The 20860-nt window shown below is 42.0% G+C and overlaps 1 protein-coding gene across 2 annotated transcripts; it reads right to left on the reverse strand.

Annotated features, from left to right (window-relative positions):
* rfx3 (regulatory factor X, 3 (influences HLA class II expression)) lies at positions 1–19335 on the reverse strand. Of its 2 annotated transcripts, none has more exons than XM_049603720.1 (17): positions 18988–19335; positions 14468–14580; positions 14229–14317; positions 13172–13427; positions 11069–11143; positions 10601–10782; positions 9627–9746; positions 9413–9537; positions 9188–9303; positions 7234–7349; positions 6970–7124; positions 6780–6877; positions 6526–6675; positions 6203–6411; positions 5946–6099; positions 5663–5705; positions 1–5508 (listed from the first exon to the last, which is right to left on the reverse strand). In XM_049603720.1, the coding sequence occupies exons 2-17, from the start codon at positions 14573–14575 to the stop codon at positions 5228–5230; spliced, it is 2277 nt and encodes a 758-aa protein (XP_049459677.1). In that variant the 5' UTR covers positions 14576–14580; positions 18988–19335; the 3' UTR covers positions 1–5227. The 2 variants fall into 2 exon arrangements, with proteins under 2 accessions (XP_049459677.1, XP_049459675.1); XM_049603718.1 differs by having other exon boundaries at positions 13172–13430.
* Positions 19336–20860: the final 1525 nt, after the last annotated feature.

Below are 20860 nucleotides of genomic sequence, written 5' to 3' on the forward strand. Positions count from 1 at the left end.
TGAAGTTTGTATGTATATATTATATCAGATACTATACATTATCCAAAGGAAAAAAGAGAAAAAAAGAAATCACAAAAGCACTTTAGCCAACATATCTGATATCTGATAAAGAACAAATCAAATAATTAAGACACAAATAAATAAACCTTTTTTTTTCTCCCCAGTTTTTGATATATACATACTTTTGTCTAGGGTGAATCAAAATAAGAACCTTCCCCAAATGCCACTGCCAAATGCTTGTGCTTGCATTAGAGCGTGCTACAGATGGCCACGACTCACTAGACTGTCAAATGGCACTTGAAAACATCCAAATACAAATCTCAAACAGGTCACAGCATTCAGAAGATATCATTTTGACAAAAGAAAAGCACGATCATGAGAAAACAATTCATTAGAGAGCATTTTACTTACAGTAACTCTCCTTGTTCATTTAACCAGTTCTGTACAATAAAAAGCTGTCTGCAGGTTATCTACCGTGTGTAAACTACTAAGTATGTGTGTGAGTGTGTGTGTGTGTGTGTGTGTCTGTCTGTGGTGTCACATCCAGTAAATAAATAGTCCAAGTCTGAGGACAGGTCTTTATGCTTTCCTGGTGTCTTCTCAGTGGCAGCACCTGTGCAATGAAATGTCTGTTCTGATAGCCTCTATCTGTAGCCCACCAGAGACCCAATAGTCACCCAGGCCATCTGCTCTGGCCGGGGCGAAATTAAAGGCACTGGAGTCTGCTATGGGTCAGTGAAGCTGCCGTTTAGTCCAGGTGAAGAGGCATCTCTTAGCTTTCGCTCCTATGATAAGTTAAGGAATAGCTTATGTCTTTTTTTTTTGTTTCTTTTTTCTGGTTGGAAACAGGCTCCTTTGCAAACAGCTGTTACAAAACAATCTTACTCCTCAATTTTTTAAAGACACTGAGAAATAAAGTACAATTGTGTTGGCAGCATTAGCATCAGTCCAGTCAGTGTTAAACCAGGCAGGCTTTGAGATGCAGAAAGCTAAATCACTGTCTGGCACATGAGTAAGTCTATGTAGAATAAAAAGGGGGGGGGGGACGACAAAATTGACATTAAAACAAAATAGTTTCAAGCAGCACATGGTAGGCGTGCAAGACCAGAAAGCACTTATGATCCTAAAGCACACAAGTAAGATTTAAAGAAAACATTTCATAAGCCATTTTCCACTTCAGGCACAAAATAATACAAGTTTACATCTACAATGTTAATTTATATGACAAGGGAGCTGAGATTCATATGTGGAAAAAAAACAACAACAACAAAATCATTCAGTGAGAGAAAGGGAAAAAAATGCCACAAGCAGAAAAGAAAATCCTGCAAAACCTTCATTCCTAACCGGTACACGACTATCCAGATTTACAACATAATTTAAACTTTAAAGTCACAGACACAACCCCATCTCCACTTTTTACAACGCTGTTCTTAAAAACTCAGTGCGTGCCGGAGTCAGTCAAGTGAACTCTTGGGAATGGGGAAGTTCATTCATGTTGCAGTTATTACAGAGATTTATGTGCAGCTCTGGAGAAAGTATAAGAGATGATCTCGGGTGTAAAATTTTGTATGCATTCCTTTCTTTTATTGGACAGTTTCATTATCGTACCCCCAACTTGCATTAAACAGTTTAATACCAAAAGTCAGGGCGCAAGTTCGTCATGCTTGCAGACTGATGTAAACGAAATGCCTCAGGCCTTCAACTTCCAGCTACTTAAAGTACGTTGACCTTTTCTTGCAGACTTTTTAAACTATTCTTCAGCATTATGATAAGAAAGCCAGATTAATGTGCGCTCAATTCCTAGATCTGGTAAGCCAGACATTTCAAGGCAGCAGACTCGGGGTAAGGCTACAGTATGAGATGTGTACCGCAGGTTTAAAAAGGAGCTGTGTGTAGGATTTAGCGGCATGTAGTGGTGATGACTGCAGACTGCAACCAGCTGAAACTTCTCCCAAGTGCCACATGTGAACTCAGGGTAAGGATTCCCTCAGTGGGCATTGTTCAGGAGGTTTTGTGGTGCAGCTGCAGAGGTTAAAATCTGTATAAACACTGAATAATGTAATAATAATAATGTAATGCAGTTTCACATTACAAATCAGTGTTTCTCTGACGCTGTTTGGCTTGTAGGAGGTGGGCTGCCAGCCAAGCACCTTCTAATGTGTGCTCACCTTTTGTCTCTAGTTACTTATGGTCAAGACGTTCAGGAGGGTTTTAACGGGAGCTGAATTATCCGCAGAGGTCTCTTCCTCGCTAAAACAAACAGACCTGTGATTTAAACCGGTATAAACACTGAATAAAGCAGTTTCACGTTGAAAATCAGTGTTTTTCCGACACTGTTCGACACGCAAAAATGCTAATGGCCCTATCTAGAGCCAGTGTTTGGTTGTCTGTTCAGGGCTACTGTAGAAACATAGTGATGCAACATGACGAACTTCATGGACGAGGACCCTCTCCCTATATAAACATCTCATTCTAAGGTAACGAAAACACAATGGTTCTCACTGTCAGGTGATTATACACTAAAGGAAACATACTTATTATATTATATTCCATTTTTGCCAATATATCCCCCTAAATCCTACACACTGGACCTTTAATCGATGACTATGTCTTTGGGGTTGCCAGACTCCCAAAAGTGTTGTAGAAATTATTTAACAAAACATCTGTGAGACTCCACTGACCCAGTAACCTAAATGACACGCAGTATTTGCACTCCCAAACCTTGCTTTACTGCCAAGCATGTTTTCTACACAGACATAAAGAAAATAATTGCCAAAGATCCCTTGCACTTCTTGTATCTGAAGGAATCATTTGACCAGTGATAGAGCCAAGAAGTGATTACAGCACATACAGTGCCACCCCATATATTTTTTTGTACCTTTATCAACCTACACACATGACTTACAAAGAAGAAAACAAACAAAACAAAAAAATCGTCTGGTCCTCCTGTACAGTAGGTCTGCCATTTGCAGTGGTATAATTTGTGATTCATTATCAGGACCCATTAGAATAAGTTGTAACGGGTAAGCGTTGAAACCAAAACACAATAAATATCAATAAATAAACATTTCTGCAGAGAAATCGTGCAGACCATTTCAACAAGCATGAAAAAACAATAACAAAAATCTTTTTTTTTTTAGTAACAAAATGTTCCTATTTAGAGGATTAATCTCAATAATCTCCACAACATAGAATGCTATAACAGTTCAAGTATAGATGTAGTCTAATGAATCAGAAGTTAGTCCCCATGCCTTTTCCCCATTTCACAGTCTATGAACTAATTACAGAGGAGCTACGAAAAGAAACAATCACATATAAAGCAACAAATATATGTAGTGTATCATCATTATATATACTATACATATATATCTATATATCTCTTTGAATATCACAAAATATCTACTTTTGGTCCACTGTACAAAGATGATCTTCAAACAGGGAACAAAGGGTGAAAGCATTTTATGGGCTAAAAACTGAAATGGAAATGTATCAGAGGTGAGAGAAAAAGCAATGCAGCTTTTCTCTGTCGCGTTGAGATTTGTGCAGTACAGTGGTGTGTGTGCAATAAGGTTTGGTGACTGTGCTGCACGCGTCAAAAGGGCTGGCACCACTGGTTTGAGGTAGGGTGACTGATGGATGTGTTCCAACACATACACACACAAGCACACAGACACACAGACTTATATACACATGTACATAAAAACACAGTGCAGACCGATGCATCCGTGTTCACACACACATACGCACACATACACATACACATACACACACACACATACACTTCACCCGATAACAAAGGCGAATGCAGGAATAGGCCTCAAGAGGGCAGAGTGAGGGCAGGAGCAAGGCTAAAGACCATGATTCGGATAAGTAATAAGCTTAGTAGAAGCTCATCCAGAGAAAACAACAGGTGTGTCTGTGCCTGCATCCCTTGGTCTCAACACTGATGAGCCAGCCCAAATCCAGCCACGAGTCACCAGAAAGCCAAATCTGTGGCTGGGACAATGCAGAGGGGCTGTGGGCTCTCTACAGCACACAGTCAGGACTACAAGGACAGCTGCATTTAAGGATAAGGCACTATGATAAAGCCGAGGTACATTAAATCCCTGACATTCCTTCTGCTCTGCGACATGGCACTGTGGGACAGGAAACAGCTCTCGGGTGGCCCAAGTGGCTCACTCTCAGCGTCCTCTTGTTGGTTTGTTTTTGGTCCTTTGTGAACTTAAAAAAAATTTCAGTAAGACAGAAACTGCAAAAGAAAAACAAAAACAAAAACGGGGGATCATGTCCAGTAAGTGTTCAAGATTACAGCTGGTCACTTACACCGCACTACAGCGCCATCTAAAATGAACAAAGGCAAGCGATATGCACAGAGTGCATAGAACAGCTAGCACTGAGGAAGTGGTTTTGTACAGCTGGTCTTCTCCATCTCATTTCTATTTACACAAATAGCAGCACAAATATTTCTTTAGGGGTTTCTTTTTCTGTGGCTTAAAATCTAGAAGTGGTTATCAGTGGGTGGCTACCATATCATTTTTAAACATAACGGACAAAACTGCCCTATGATCCTTTTTCAAATGCCATACATAGATAGAAAGTCCTCCCTTGTTTTTTAGCTACATACATCAGCAGTTGGAATGCATGTGGACATAAATCATGCTAAAATTAGGAGGGATAAATGGAAATTAAAACAAAACACAATGATAGCACCATGAGTTTAGGGATATACCAATTGAAAGTACAGCAAAACTATTTACAGTAGGTGAAAGTGTTGAGTCAATCGATGACTTTGCTCCACTGGGACTAGTGACATGGATTTGAGCTCTGAGACATCAGTAGTTTAAAAAAGTTGAATTTTTTCTTCAAGACAAAACACGTCTGCATAGACAGACAGAGGCGTTCATGTCATGCCAAGGCAGGAAACATTTACCGGGTCAAATTAGTCCTCCGCCAGCTGCTGCATTGCGATAGAGCACAGACTTATGGGATCACACCACATCCAGAATCTAAGCAGTCAGACACGGACAGCACATCTTGGCCACAGTATCATCATTTGAGCACTCCCCCACTGACCGGGCTAGATGGGGGGAGGAGAGCGTGTCCACACGAGTGCAGACGGAGACAATGCATGAGAAAGACGGACACATCTAGACTTACAGAGAGAAAGATATGTGGAGAGTGAGACAGCAAAAACAGACCAGGCGAGGCTGGCCATGCCCTCAGACCCTCAAACGGAGGCGTAGGTGTTGCCTGTGGCGCTGCAGTGGCGGATGGTGGGAGTGCCAGCAGAGGGGGTAAGGATGTGCTCAGTGTGGTCCTGCGGGGGCTGCGGCAGTGAGTGGAGGACGCCGGGCTGGACGACCCCCACCACAGGGTGGGACCCGTCCTCTAGCGCCCCGACCTGTATCACCTGGATCACCTCATGCTCTGACTTCTCTCGCTTGGCAAGAGGTTCCCCGGATTCTTCCGTGTCATCTTCTAAGTCGCTGTCCATCCCACTTGTTTCATCTGGACATGAAAGAACATCACATATGTTAAACACTGTCTATGGATAAGTATCTTATACGACCCCACCTCAAGAGATCCGAACTATCCCTTTAAAAGAAGGTTTTATAGAATACTGGTTCTCAGGCTATAGTGCTTAATACATTTTATCACATACCTTTATCAATGTTAGTGAGGGACAAGGTGTTGAGACTGTCGAACTGAAAACAGAGACAAACATCATAATTAGTGGGGGCAATAGCCATTTATCTTAATGTGTTTCTAATCTAAAAGAGAAACTCCATTGTAATTAGGTAAAACATGTCCTCTGGGGTGATTTTATCAACAGATTTAAAATGACTAAACAGGTAATTTCACACCTGATGTATAATTTATCCGTCATATTGCAGTGCTCACAATGGCACCATAAATACTGTGAAGATAAGATGCCACATTTATACCTCCCCCATGACACCAATTGGTGTCTCTCCAGTAGCTTGGGCCACACGATGCTCCACTAAGTAAAACATGTACTCATCGTACAGCAGGCGAATCAGGTGGAAGGAGCCAAAGCTGGCAGCGCTGCGCAGTGTCAGGTCCCTGATCACCATAGAACTGAGAAGACATTTAAAAACATTATGAGGGTTTTGTCTCCTGCTGCACACTCACAGATGTGTCTCAGTGTGGTTGGGTCTTTTTTTTTTTTTTTTTAACGGACCTGTAGAAGGACCACTTAAGCAGGAACTGTCGAGCTGCCCTGGGGAAACTGGGCCGGTGCTCGTAAGGCTTGAGCACCTGAGTGACCACATTTTCCAGCCAGGCTGCCCATTGCTCCAGGGAGCTTTGCTGCTGTAGTGTGGCCTTGAAGTCCTGCTCCAAGTGCTGAACCACTCCCTCTTCACACTGGCACACCCATGATGCCTGCTCCTATATAGCAACACAGGGAGAGAACAAAAGGTTCACACTTGGACAGTGAAAACAGAGTGGCGTTATAGAGAAGGAAAGGAAGGAAAGTAGCTAAACATAAAGAGCTGTTCTGACCTGTACATTGGCAAAGTCAACACGATTAAGATCACTCAGCATCTGGTTGATCTGTGACGTGTTTTGCAAAACAGCACGTGCCGCCTGAGCCAGGTGGTTCAGAGATGTGTATCTGCGCAGTGTTTGCGCAAAGGCACTAACAGCGGCAATCTGAAAAGAGCACACACAAAGAGCCAGGTGTTACATACTGTAACCATCCATACCTTTATAAACTTATCTGTAGTGTTCAAATAATAGGAATACTGAAAGTGTACCTTGGTCTGGATCATTCTCTGTGGAATGGCATTCATGGCATTATTGAGCCAACCTTCCAGGCTTTTGGCAAAATTGCGAATGGCTTGAGTCAAGGCACCTGGAAAACAAAAACAATGACAGCGGGTTAAGGATTTTAGTGTTACAAGCATAAACAAGGCAGACAAATAAACATGAGAGGCTTTGGCTCACTGGGAATGGGTCTCAGGACATCAGGAATGAGGATCTCCACAAGGGCCTGGTACATTAGATGGTCACAGGTGCTCATCCATTTGAGTACAGCCTCGTTTCTGCACAGCTCCAACAGCTGTGAACGGGGCAGCCGCGCTTCAATCTCACTTAAGCTACTGCGGAAAAAAAAACATACCAGACTCTTAAGTTCAGTAACATGCCTTTATTCACCTATGAAAAAAACAAAACAAAACACATTGTATGTCATCATCAGCTTGACCTCACCTGTTTTCTGTTACAGTGGCACCCTCTACAGAGTCAGGAGGAGAATAACGCCAGAATGTCTGCCAGAGCTTCTCAATTAGACTGAACTGGAGGTTGACGACCACATCCAGGATAGCCTGAAATGAAAATGGAGAATAAACTAAAACAATGAAGAGGAAATAGTCCCTTTGAAAACTACGGACAGCGAGGTCTGTGGTTTGTCCAGGATATTGCAGGGCTGGATATCATATCAAAAATTATGATGCCAGTATCAATACCAGTGCCATTCAAGTGATACCAATACCAATACAGTACTTCATTTGATACCCATCACGTAAACAGAAGCATTCACTTGCGTAAAATGCAACCAGATGCCACAGGTGTGTAGTATGTCCATAATTTTGAACGTTTTGGTGGCATCTCAGCACGCTCAACTCCCAAGTGTGTCAAATACATTGCTCTCGACTTCACCACATCAAAGACTGTATGGGTTGTAGATGCTGTGGTAGTGGGCCAATCACACATTGCATTACATTCAAGAACACTTGCAGTGACTGGCTGCGAGCAGAATCATACAAATAGTATTTTTTTGGCTAGATCTGGGTACAAAAAAGATCAAATGCAGGTATCATTTGCCTGGAGAAGTTTGGATACTACTTGATACTGAGTTGTAGGTATGGAGTACCGAAAGACTGACATGGACACTGTCAATTGGCAATAGGTGTTTTCAGACCAAACTATTCAAGAGACTCGATGAAAGGAACTTCCCACTGGGGAGCTTCCCACGAAAGCGACATACTTTCAAGGGCTTTCTTTCTGTTTGCATTCGCACTGCCAGTAGAAATGCTAAAATGATGTACTGTTAGCCGGCCAGCAGTTAGCTACCTCACTTTCCCTTTGGGGAGTCAAAATTGCATTTCCACCGCCATGTATATGCTCACTACTGTTCGTCGTCTGCTGTTTTGCAGCTACCAGGTTTTCAAAAATGGCATTTGCCGGTGCTGCATTGGCTGTGTTTGACAAATCAACGTACACTGCCAATATCTGGACTAATCACAGTGCACTTGCGGCACTCTTGGTGCTTGGAGAGTACCTACTCTGAAATAGAAGCTAAAAAGTCCCTCAAAATGGTGTTCTAAGAACTATGATTGCTCTTAGGTCTTGTAGTGCAGACAGCACAAAGAGGGAGTTCTTAGAATTAAGTATCAGTCTAAAAATACCTAAGGATATTTTTCAGTTCTCTGAGGAGCAGATATGAACGTCACAAAACCTCAGCACACCAACTCAAAACTACCTTGCTACCACTATGTTTATTTTATGTAATTTGGATGAACTGACCCTTTAATCACAAGAGGTGGACATCTCTCTGTCAGATCATAAGGCCTTGGCCATCACCTGTGTATGACCTGAGCTCTAGTCTCCCAGACATTAGGAGAGCTGTGATTGAAAACTTCATAAGATAAAGACAAAAATCTGCTCTAAAATGCCAGCTGCTGGCATTTACGAATCTCTGTCACTACAAACACACATGACCTTTCCCCAAAGTTTCCACAGTCTGAATCCAACCAAAGTTTAAATACATGTGCTTTTTAGAAATTTGTGGAACCTGAGTTCAGAGTGTTCAGTCCTACCAATATTTTCTCACTAAGGACAGCTTATATAAGATTAAACTATTAAACTGCTGTAATAATAGATACTGGCAGATACATTTTTAAGAGGGAAAAACATGGATGAGAATCTTAATAGAAAAAAAATGGAATTGATTTAAAGGGTGGTGAGGTCCAGGCAGATCAATAGACAAATGTATAGTCACAGTGCCTGTACAGTCCTATTGATAATGTGTCAATATTGAAGAGGATCGCTTAGCTTTCTTTTGAGCACTGAAGAAGAACCCGACCCCCTGCCCCCCTGTGAAACGCACTCATGTGCCACTGTGAGCTGTGGTTACATGTGAAGTAAATGTCCTTTATCTAACCTCACAGTGCTCTCTGTACAGGGACTGGAGAGCTTTCACATCCTCTGGGCTGATGTTCTCTGTATTGCTCTGTCCCAGGTCCAGCTCGACAAAGTCAGGGAGTGCACGTGATGCATCTGTTGGAGCGATAAAAAAATGAAATGTGGAAAAATCTGAAAAAACACAATATTAAATATACTTAAGTGCATCTTATGTGGCAGTTAGATAAAGAGAAAAGCAGCTTACCTAGGAACTGTTGGTGGTGTTGGCTCTGTGCAATGACTGTCTGCTCTGCTGCACCAGGATGGTGCTGGCCTCCACCTGAGTAATTCTCCCCAGAGCAGCCATCAAACTTCTGCACTGGCTTGAACCTGAAACTCAAATATTACGTCAGTATCTATAAAAAAACAACAACAAGCACTGCATGTCTGTATGCATGCATGCCTAGCTGCCTGTGTACCTCTGTTTCTGCTGAACAGGTTGCTGTCTCAGGGCCATATACTGCATGTCTTCTTGAAGTCTGTTGAGGGGGGAGTCTGGCTTCACACGTATACCATAGTAATGATATTTGGAGTTCCCTCTAGAAGACAAAACCATACGTGAACACACATTAGCAGACTCCTAATGTGAGGTTCACAGAAAAGTTCATATGGGTGGCAGAGAGGGACAGAAAAGAATAGATGGTGCTTTCAGAACATTACGATTCAGAACAGTTGTTCCCAACCAATCTTACTTAAGAGATCCCTTTTCTATTATTTAAGACCCCTGACTATGTGACATATTTGATCTATATTTCATATTATATTTAATGCATAATGTAACAGTACAGAAAAACTGCATAGATTTTGTGTAAAACGAGTGATTTCGATGGATTTTGAGCAGATTATTTCCACATACTGCATCAGAGATTAGTTTCCCTGATATTTTTAGGAACTTTTATACAATCATCTGTCTGCATTATATATTTATCTAATTTTTAACAATCCTACAAACTTACTAGGCTTCTTTTTGACAGATTCAGTGTCTTCTTCTCCCTGATGCTTGGATTATTCTGTTAGCCCTTTGGCTTTTCAAATGCGTACTTTTCTAATGCAGGACAAGTCTGTTTAGTAGCAAGTGAAGGCTGTGTGAATAAAGCCTGATTAAGGTCGTCAACGTGCCCTTTAATTTATAACTTAATAATAAACTAAACTTTAAAATTAACAATTCCATTTGGGTTTCTTCACAGAAATGAATAAAATCCTGAGATACAGGCCTACTGTACCCCCCATGAAGCTTTGGCGACTGCTAGTAGGGGTTGGGAACCAATGGATTAGATGAATGACAACAGCAAGGGGAGCGAAACAAGCAAACAGCCACTGGGTGAAAATTGTGAATCTCCAAACTGATAACTTTTCTTAACCTAAGAAAAAAGATCTGGGGAAAAAAGCTAACCTTGTCCCAAGGCGCCTTGTACGGAGTCCCATGAAGATGGAGCGGATGAGTTTGCCAAAAGAGGCTGCATTTACAGGGTCCAGTTTCTGCTCCTGGCAGTGGCGCAGATAATGATTGTAGAGGGTGGATCGTGGTAGACTTACGCCCTCTGCTGTCTCGTAATTGTCCAACAGCCACTGGAGCTGCAAGGGAACACGCTTTTTTTTACTCAAGAGATTCACACATCAGTCCACGCAAACTGTCTGGAAAGACCTCAGACTGACAGTCTGTAATCTTCATGTTGCAGCATCATCACACCTCTGCGAAAGCATCTCTACAGCAGCCAGTTAATTTAAAACAATAGTAACAATTGAGATAAGCAACAAAAACAGCAAGCACCACATCAAACTCAAATGTATACAAAGTCGAGAGAGGCAGAAGTCTTGCAAAAGTAAAGCAAGGGCAAGCATTCGTAAAAAAGCAACTTACATGGCTGTTGAGCAGCGAGCTTCTCTGACTGGATAAACCCTCAGATTTTTGGAGCGTCTCAATCGCCATTTCAATCTGATAAACCATGAAGCACAGGACAACAAAATGTAAGAGGGAGAAATAAAAACAAAAGCAACAGAAATAAAGAGTTGATGTAGACAAGTTGGTGTCCACTAGAAAAAAATAAAGAGAATCTAGAAAGGATGCCAAAGCAAGCACCACTAAACCCAAGCAGAGCAGGACTCATGTCATTTAGGGAAAATCTTTGCATAGTTAAGAAATGAGGACATGGGCTCAACAGGATCAGCTACTGCGTACATCAATCGTGGGTAGCTGGCAGACACACAAACCTTCCAGATTCCACTAGCACAGACCCACTTATTACAACTATTATGTGCAGAGAAAATGCCAGACTCCATTACAAATGCAATAGACGAGGGCAGTGTGCCAAGATGATTTAGTAATACCTGCACGTCAACCTCAAGAGTTACGCCGAAAAGCTGGTTCATGTTTCATGGGAAGATTTCTAATTGGGTATTGGCAGTTTCACAAACAGCCTCACAAAAATATACAGCAACACAGGCTAAAAGACAACATACTATATAAAAGATGATGCCCTGACTGTAACTTTGGAATACAAACATTTAAGGTCATACATGTGAAATCATGAGCTGAACACTATGGTAATTCTGCAGCTGCAAATACTGCCTATATATAGGCTCATTTATCTTGTCAATGACATCACTTAACATAGACAAGGATGAGCTGGCATTTTGCTTAAGCGGTTAAAATACCCTTGTACCCTTGCACACATTTTGATTAGAAAATAAATATCTACTAAAACATTTCTCCTCTGCACAGCTATTACTGGATGTTCTAAACTCTCTGCCGTGACTGATATCCACATAATGTAATGTCAGTCGCCAAGCATCATTGCTACAGTACTGCCAGGAAGTATCATTACGGTGGACTGTGTGAAAATACCTAATGGTTCGTTCAGATTATGACAAAAAAGCGAGGCTCTTGTGCTGCGTGCACCACTTTGTCTGATGCAGGAGTCTCGTGAGGAGTGGGTGAGTCCTCCCCTCCTTAATACACCTGTGTCAGCTTTTAGCCTCGTCTTTCTTCTACATCTGTGATACTCTACTTACAACCTGTGGGCCAAATTTGGGCCATGATAGGGTGCTGGGTGGTCCAATGACCATTTTCTAATTCACAATTAAGTAAATGAACTCATTTGTGGATTTTTTTTTTGTAATCTGATGGTAAATAAAGTGCCAGAGTGCATGAAAAATATCAAAACAGAGCTTAATTAACAAAGAAAAGTGCTAGGAGAGCCCCCAACAGAGATCTGGGCTAAGCCCCCAATGTCCTCAAGTCCTGACCTGCTACGACTGGCTAGGAAGAGTGAGGACAACAAATGTAAAAAGCCTAAAAAACAGGCATCATTTATCATACACACTGATAAATGTTATTAATGTTTGTTTATTAACTGGTCTCCTGTCATTTTGCAAAAGTGGCCCCCGGGCAAAGCAAGCTGAGTATCCCCGCTCTACACCAAAGAGTGGTAATATCAGATAAATGAAACAAGGCATGGAAACAAAGTCCTGCATTACATGAACATTAAATATTAAGGGTTACAGTGTGAACACTGCTGGCAGTAGTTAGATCACTGCAGAGACACAGCCTACGCAGCGCATCGCATACATCAGCAAAGGATCATTGCCAGAGATAAAACACACCGTACACAATCATTGAGGAGGTGCGCACAAAAGTAGCTTCTCTATAATGTGACATAATATATATGTACTATGTGTATACGCTGGTATTTTGAAAACATGACACAAATATTGAGTTCAAATATGGAACCCTGCTGAAGAGACTGGTGTCCTACATTTGAGATCAAACTAGTGCATGGATCAATAAAGTGTGACAGAAACAGAGCATCTATGTTGATAGGAAGAGTCTATGCAAACTAATAGCTGTGCGGGTCTGAACAGGGGAGAGGTAGACTCTACATACACTAGTCTGATGCTCCATCAACAAACGCACAAAAGCAGGCAGGCAAAGGTAGACCCAAACTAGTGGGTGCTATGCACTTACAGTAGCTGGGGAAGTTCGTGCCGTCTGGGTGGCGGGGTGGGGTGCAGCATTGTCCATGATGTAAGCCCCAGGACTGGTGCTGATTACCTGACCCCCTGCCAGATTCATGTTCATTCCTCCACTGCCCCCTCCTCCGTTGTTGGTCATGCCATGAGATGTCACCACAGTGGAGACTTGCGATGAGCTGCCCTGTGTGTCAAAGTAGTTCCCTCCACTGTTCTGGCTATACAGCTGCGGCTCTGAGTACGAGTAGGTTCTTCTGTTCGAAAGAGAGGTTAGCAGTCAGTCAACGTGTCCAAAATAAAACAAATCTTTTTTTTATATTTTATTTCTTTTAGTCCAAGTATGGTTTCTTAGTTATGCAAGACACCTATTAAACCTATATGGTAACAGTAACAACACACAGTACATGTGTTTGTGTAGGTTCGGTCAAATAATGTAAACGACGACTGTCATAATGGAGACAATCTTAAATAGATTTTTAATCCAATTTATATATTTAAACATGTTTTATGATTTGGGTGACTCTTTAAATATAACTTTCACATATGATGTTGACACAAGCCTGGTGCTCAGCTCATGTGTCCAGTTGTTTGGTGTATGTATGCTTTTGTATTTCCAAGCACTTTGTCTGGCGATGCCTCTTGCATGAGTGTTTCCACTAGTGGCTGAGGTCACAGAATTTGTGTGTTTGTATCTGTACATGCACCGACGTGTGTATCACAGTAGGACAGCGTGGGCTTGTTAGTCGAGTGCCTATGTAACCCTATTCCTCAGACCCGGGGGAACCTGGCGTGGCATCAGCACTTAAAAGACAGGCCTACTTCTGGTCATGTTCAGGTGACTGAGCACAATCAAACACACGACTGCAGACGCCTCATACGAGAAAACAAACACTCACACACAAAAAAAGAGCGCAGTCCCCACCGACATCATGTGCTTTTGACATGAATGATGGTTTGGAGAGACTTAAGAGGAGAAAGAACAGGCTGCAGAGACGTCGCACTAATATTTGTGAAGTGGTATAAGAGCAGAGCTGGGTAATAGACTGACTCACATGTTGCCATTGGTGTAGACGCCACTGTTTTCCTCCACATACTGCACCTGTGCTGGGTAAACATGCTGAACCTGTTGAACAGTCTGGGCCTGGTAAGACAAAAAGCAAGAGTTGCATATCAATTATCTAATTTAGTTAAGGCACATAGTGCTCTGGGAAATACAGACAGGCATGTACAGTATGCACACATGGAGGAGTGTTCAGATACAAACACACACACACAGACAGGCTGAATGTACCTGTTGCTGGACAGGCACCTGCTGGGTGGAGCCGGTAGGCTGGACAGGCACGGTGGTCTGAAGAGGGACAGTGGAGGTGGAGTCAGCGCCTGCTTCAGGGGTCTGCATGGCGCCTAAATAAGACAGAGAAAACACAGTCTTGCTGTAGACAGATAATGATCACAATTGCTGAAAACACTCTCAGCCTACTGGTCTAACCAGAAAAGCAACTTAACAACTCGGTAACATCAACATAATAATCGTAATGCATCACTGAGCCAATGCTTATTTGGCATCAACATATAGATAACTCACTAAAGCAGAGTACATTTACAAATACAGCATTGTATTCTTTTGGATGTCATTTACAACAAGCAAAGGACCACACACACATTTCTTTTTCACCCCTCTTATTTTATAACATCTGCTGAAACAGTTATACAATTAGAGGCATCGTTCTCTAATAACTCAACCAACTATAAACCTAATCCTTAACACAAGACACATAATATCCCTAAATGAAATTGTAATCAAGGCATAAGAGAAAACATGATGTTTCCCCACAAATCACTAACGTTTCACCCAAATGAATGCTACTAAAGCTGCTCAAGAGCAATCCTGCCCAAGCACCTGTTTCTGCCTTGTGGTACTTAATGTACTGAGAGCCTCATGCATCAGTGACACATGGTCTTGTCTCCATGTTCACAGCCATAAAGCAAGTTAATATTTAACAAACTCCAAATAGATGCTGCTTCTTGTTGCTCTGTCAGTTCCCACTTTCATGAGTTTACTCGAGATTGGAAGTCCTTGATCAGCACTGAGAAAGTGTATCACAACAACCGAAAAGTTATGTAATTTTAGAGTATCTCTCCCACATATTGTCATTACTAGAGCTCAGTGTGTCAGAGATTTACTAGTAGTAATAGAAGTATTGGAAAGCGAGGCTAAAGTGAACTATTTTGAAGATAAGGGTAAGAGTGTAAACAGACACTGATGGTGAACCTGTGTTTCTGAGTTAATAATAGTACGGCTACCATCACCCATTTCTTCCAGAGGAAGGCCACCTCCTCCCCATCACAGTTTCCACGAACAAGCCTCTCTTGGTTAATTAAGCTGGGTCTCCTAACAGCTCCAAATCTCTCCAGAGACGGCCTGCCCCCTTCCCTTTATCTTCAATATCATACTGGTCTGTTTCTTTAGGAGGAAGGCTGTGACTTTATTGGTGTTGGGGTGACCAACCTTGTAGTTGCGCCAAAGCAGAGTCAATCTGTCTCAGTGCACTGAGACGGTGAGGTACAGTGAAGCAGCAGGGAAAATCTGCATCTTCTTCAAACATACAGGGGCACTGAGATTCATTAAAGCAAAGCCGTCTGCTTCCAGCATGACTATTTTCAACACCTTGGGGAGGGGGATATGAGCATATACTATCACTGTCAGACATGTCAGCAGGCTGTTTGCTAGACAGGCTGCAGTCTGGCTAATGGAAAAATAAACCACTATCCAGTTCAAATATTTATACTCTGCGAAATCGACAAGACGCTGTAAATTATAACAATCAATTCGCGAAGAAAGCCTTTGGATGTAGGCTGCCAAAGTGATATAAAAATGTTAAACTGCAAAGTAAAAACCGTAGCCTTCGGCTCACTATATCCCAATGCTAAAAAAAGGATTGTGAGGAGAGGAGAATGCAGACTTCCACAGTGCAGTTTGAAAGCTAAAGTACATAGCCCCAACTGAGCCCACCTAATAGAGAAAAAGAGCCCCTGCATCACAACACACTCTTGTTGCCTCACCCCAACCCCCTCCACAAACACACGCACACATATACACACACTAACACACCTCCTGCCTCACCATTCAGGCACTCCCTTGTGGCCCACTTAAATGCTGTGCTCCACTGAGCAAGTGCAAGCCCTACAAAGACACAGAGGAACAAAAGCCACCAAGGAGGGCAACATTTTGCCCTGCCTTTTCTCCCCTCGATTTCTCTTGCTAGCATTACGAGCAACAAATAATAAATAAAGAGTGCAGGGTTCACAGTTGCAGCTACCAGAAAACACACATTACCATAATTTGCATCTCTGATTTTAAAAGGTGGAGTCTGATGGAGCAAGTAAAGAAATAAGAGCTGCTGAACAAGGTTGAAAAGTACACCGTACGCAAAATCTCTCCCTCTCTGTCTCACACACACATACAGTACATGCAACCCCAGGCAAGATAGGAGCATGATCAGGTGCTAGTACAGCAGGAAAACAGGTGGAGGGTAGATGTAATTCAGAGCTGACGTGGAGGGAGGTATGCAAAATGTTGTGTTTGTTTAGGAGCTTTCAGATTGTAAGGATATCTGGGAGGGACTTATTTTTTTTAGGACTGCTGATGCTGATTGTGATGTCAAAAACATTGCATCAATATTAAGATAATGTAAACTGTTGTGAAAAAAGTGAAAGTCAGTGTTTACTGTTTTGTCTGATTTTATTTCGTGACAGCGCCACAGCAAACAGACATGCCAAATGTGCCAAAATTTCTAGAACAATCATGACAAGTTACAGAGGAACTCTCACTGCGCCTAACTGTTATCACCAGATGTGGGGTTAGGAAAGAAAAACAAGGGCCTTTAAGTCTCCGCTTTCATCAACAATATACATTATTGTGGGCAGGCTGGGGAAAATAACAAACCAAACATGCTGCATTCTGCTAAGCCATGAAAATGGATGACTGAATAATTGAATTAATCAGCCCCTCTTTAAGTGATTGGAAATGTAACAGGATCCAGGCAGCAGGTGGCATGGTACTATTTCTGTGCTAGCGGACTACAGGTAAGTGGTAACATGATCTGATAACTAGCAGTTCCCAACATCCTGTTTTCTGTGTTATGTATTGGGAGGGGTGTCTGTCCATGTCCTATTTTGGGTTGTGTATGCCAATAGATCAATATATTCACACTATTTAGACTTTACCTGTGTGTATGTGTAAAAACTGTTACATTGGTGTTGTAGCCTGATTGGTTTGAATTGCTCTGGCTCTGTCAAGCCTGCATCTACATGAAAAGTTACAGATTCACCGTTCACAACTAACATACAGTTGAAAAGAGAACAAAATGTTATGATGACTTTTTTTACGATGGAAAATCAAGTTTTATTTATAGTGTGTGGACACATACAAATAGGCCTTGCTGTGCAGGAGTCCCACCACTACTAGAGATGCACCTGTCCTCCATTCACCTCTCCACACACACATATATACACACACACACCTGTTCTCTCTGCCCTAACGGGAATCAGAGGTCGCAGCTGCACAGAGGACCCAATGGACCCAAGAATAATTGTGATGCAACAATAAGAAACCAAGTCTCACATGTGAACCACCCACAAGATTAAGGAATCCTGAAATGCATGTCTACTATTATATTGTGAAGAAAGAGAACATGTGTATGTTATGTAATTGAAATAGATGTGACTTCATGATTTTAAGCCAACTTGAGTGAGCACAAAATCAATCTGGAAAAATACTGAGATCAACTACAGACTGAGCATCTTCCCCCTGGACAGTGTCATGCTGGATTGAGCACACAAGTCTTGCGCACCCTCAGAAAAGCATGCACACGCAAAACAAAAAAACAAAATGTACTATTTTAGCTGTTTGTCAATGATTGTATCTGCATTGCAGAAGGGGTGGATAGATTTTGACTTTACCAGCCCAGTTGCTGAATGTGCAATGCAGGATTACAAAATGATTTGTGGGAAAACGGGTCGTAACATTGGGGTATTTTAATGTTAAATCAGGCAGGTGTTTTTCCACTGCAAAACTTGCCCCTGTGTTATCAGGGTAGCTTATCACAGCCATCTGATGCCACAAAGAGGGCAGATGGAGAGCTAGCGAAGCTATCTTGCTCCCTAAGACAAAAGGGAAAGTAATGGCTTAGCTATTGTCAATAGCAGTTAGTGTATGGAGAGCTAGCTCACAGTGCGTCCAATTGCCGGTCGACGTTATTGATTTTGTATGACCAACAAGCTTTGAACCACCCGAAACATGAACTTACAATACCACGGCAACATTAGCCCAAAAAATGGGCTACCAACAGGCATTGTAAGAGGGCGACGCTGGCGTTAGCAACCTAGCAACAACAGACACCTGCTCCTGCTCCAGCTGACCAGCTAGCATCAGTGACTAGCCCGGACCTATGCTACCACCCAGCATGGTGACTTTAAGCAAATAAGTTACACGGAAACCCGTTTTCCGCCACACTCACTGACGTTTAGGGCAGTTTTAGCCCAAAAAGCACCCTTTGAGAGCACATAGCTAGCTCCTGCTAGCGAGCAGGACCTCTCACAGCTGTGGGTATCTACAGGCAACGTTAGCAAGCAGGCTACCACGTCACAAAGAAACACCCTCGCTAGCAAACTACCCCAGCTATTCACCGAGCCTTCATTCAGCAGCAGACAAAACATACACCACAGCATTAATATCTGCTTCACACAGCCGTCCAGTGAAGCGAGGACGCACTTGAATTCGGGCTACAAATAGTATAAAAATATTCAAACCTGAGCTGTGGACTGGTTGATGAAGATGAGGATGGTGGAGGAGGTGGTAATGATGGAGCGAGAGGTTGTTGTTGGTGGGTTACAGTCGCCAGGACTACGGTGACTATGGCGCTGCCTCACTGGGCAACAGTTGCTATAAAACTCACCGGGAGCGCGCAACCTTACCAGGCAGGTGGGAGGAGATTAAAGCGCACTTAATGCAGCCTTAACGGAAATAAAATCACACCGAAATACACGTGTTGGACCATACAGAGGGTATTTTACAAGGCTGGGAATTCCTACCCGAGAAATTGGAGACATTTCATAAATCAGTATGTTACAGGATGTTGAAATAGAGTCAGAAATTTGTTTCAGTTATGCTCTCTTTGGATGCAAAGGCAACAGCTGCAGGCATATTCTCTAAACAATACTAATCTGCAATAATCAAGATGTTTTAGACTGTAGTTTTCCCTCATAATGTGGTCATAATTTTGGTATCACCTCAGTTTCATGGTGGCATAATTATGATTAGACCTAAATAGATAATTGTGCATGTTTTTAAGGCCATTTAATGCTCTGCTGCAATGACATATGCTTGTATTGTGAGATTCTGAAGATGAAAAGTTAACTTATATTTTGGCCAGAGAGAGGGCAAAGTTTCACACATGGGCTCACAGGGATTGTCATCCAGTCCTGCCACAAAGAGCAAACTGTATCCCTAAAGCTGCTACCCATTTTGGTCACTATCTCAGCCTCAGCAACATCTGGGTGTTGCCTTTATATTTTGCTTTCTCTACAGTTTGCCCCAGAGATATGCTTCTCTCCATGCTCACTTTTTTATTTCACGAAAATCAGGCACAGTCGAATAAAAACATCAATTGTTCACCATCAAACCACTCATAGCCACCCCCAGAGTGTTTTAAATAAAGAAGTAGGCCATAATCATTTGCATTCATTCAGTTATGTATAATCCTCATCAAAAGATATGGAAATTCCAACGTTAAAGATCTCAGTTTAGTCTAAACATATTCCAGCCGTTTCCTAGTTCTCAGATTTGAGAGCTGAGCAAATTGTATAAAATTTTGCCCAAATTAAAATCAGCTTCATTTTTCTGTTTTCCCACCTTGTGTGGAAGGATAGAGTAAAGGCAAAGGCAGGAAGAAAAATTGGGTGAAAAACATATCACAGCATATAATTTAAAATGAATGCAGACTGACTTGCTTTTCAGTTTTTGTGTGAATTTGAAATCACATGCGTGCAGAGGCAGTGTCCAGTATTCACCATATCAGATGGCTGCATAGGTCAAGGGTGAACCATTCCTCTCCACTGTATTTTTATTGACTATTATGTTGCATTTTTTGCATTTTCCTCACGGTCCTACTTTGTTTTTCATGAGTTAACTCCACCTATAAATACATCTACCTGAACGGTTAAATGTTATCATTATAGATGTTTGTCAAATGTTCCTTGTGAACTGGATGTTCACCTTTGCTTTACAATTATTGACAATAACATTTGAGCCTTAAATTATTGCCACACTACTTGTCATTTTCACACATTGTACAAAAGTGGTGCATATTGGTAAAAACAACTGACGTGGACATCTATGAAATTACTTACTATAAAAAGCATGGCACTCATTTGCTCCCAGATAAAACCTTTTACCACATGGCATGAGTAGGACTCGAAACACGCACAACTTTTAAATTGCGAACAGTGACCAAACAAAGCCGGCATTGTTAAGAGGCTTCCTACTGCATGCAGAGCTTAACCAACCACCTGTGTCCACTGCGCAGCACTTTTTTTTTGGTTAGCACTAGTACTAAACAGATGCTTTTTGGAAAAGCTGTTGTTGTTGCTAGGCAACTAGTGAAACCCCCATCTGAAGCATGAC

The sequence above is a fragment of the Epinephelus fuscoguttatus genome, linkage group LG18, assembly GCF_011397635.1.
Source record: "Epinephelus fuscoguttatus linkage group LG18, E.fuscoguttatus.final_Chr_v1".
NCBI classification, from domain to species: domain Eukaryota; kingdom Metazoa; phylum Chordata; class Actinopteri; order Perciformes; family Serranidae; genus Epinephelus; species Epinephelus fuscoguttatus.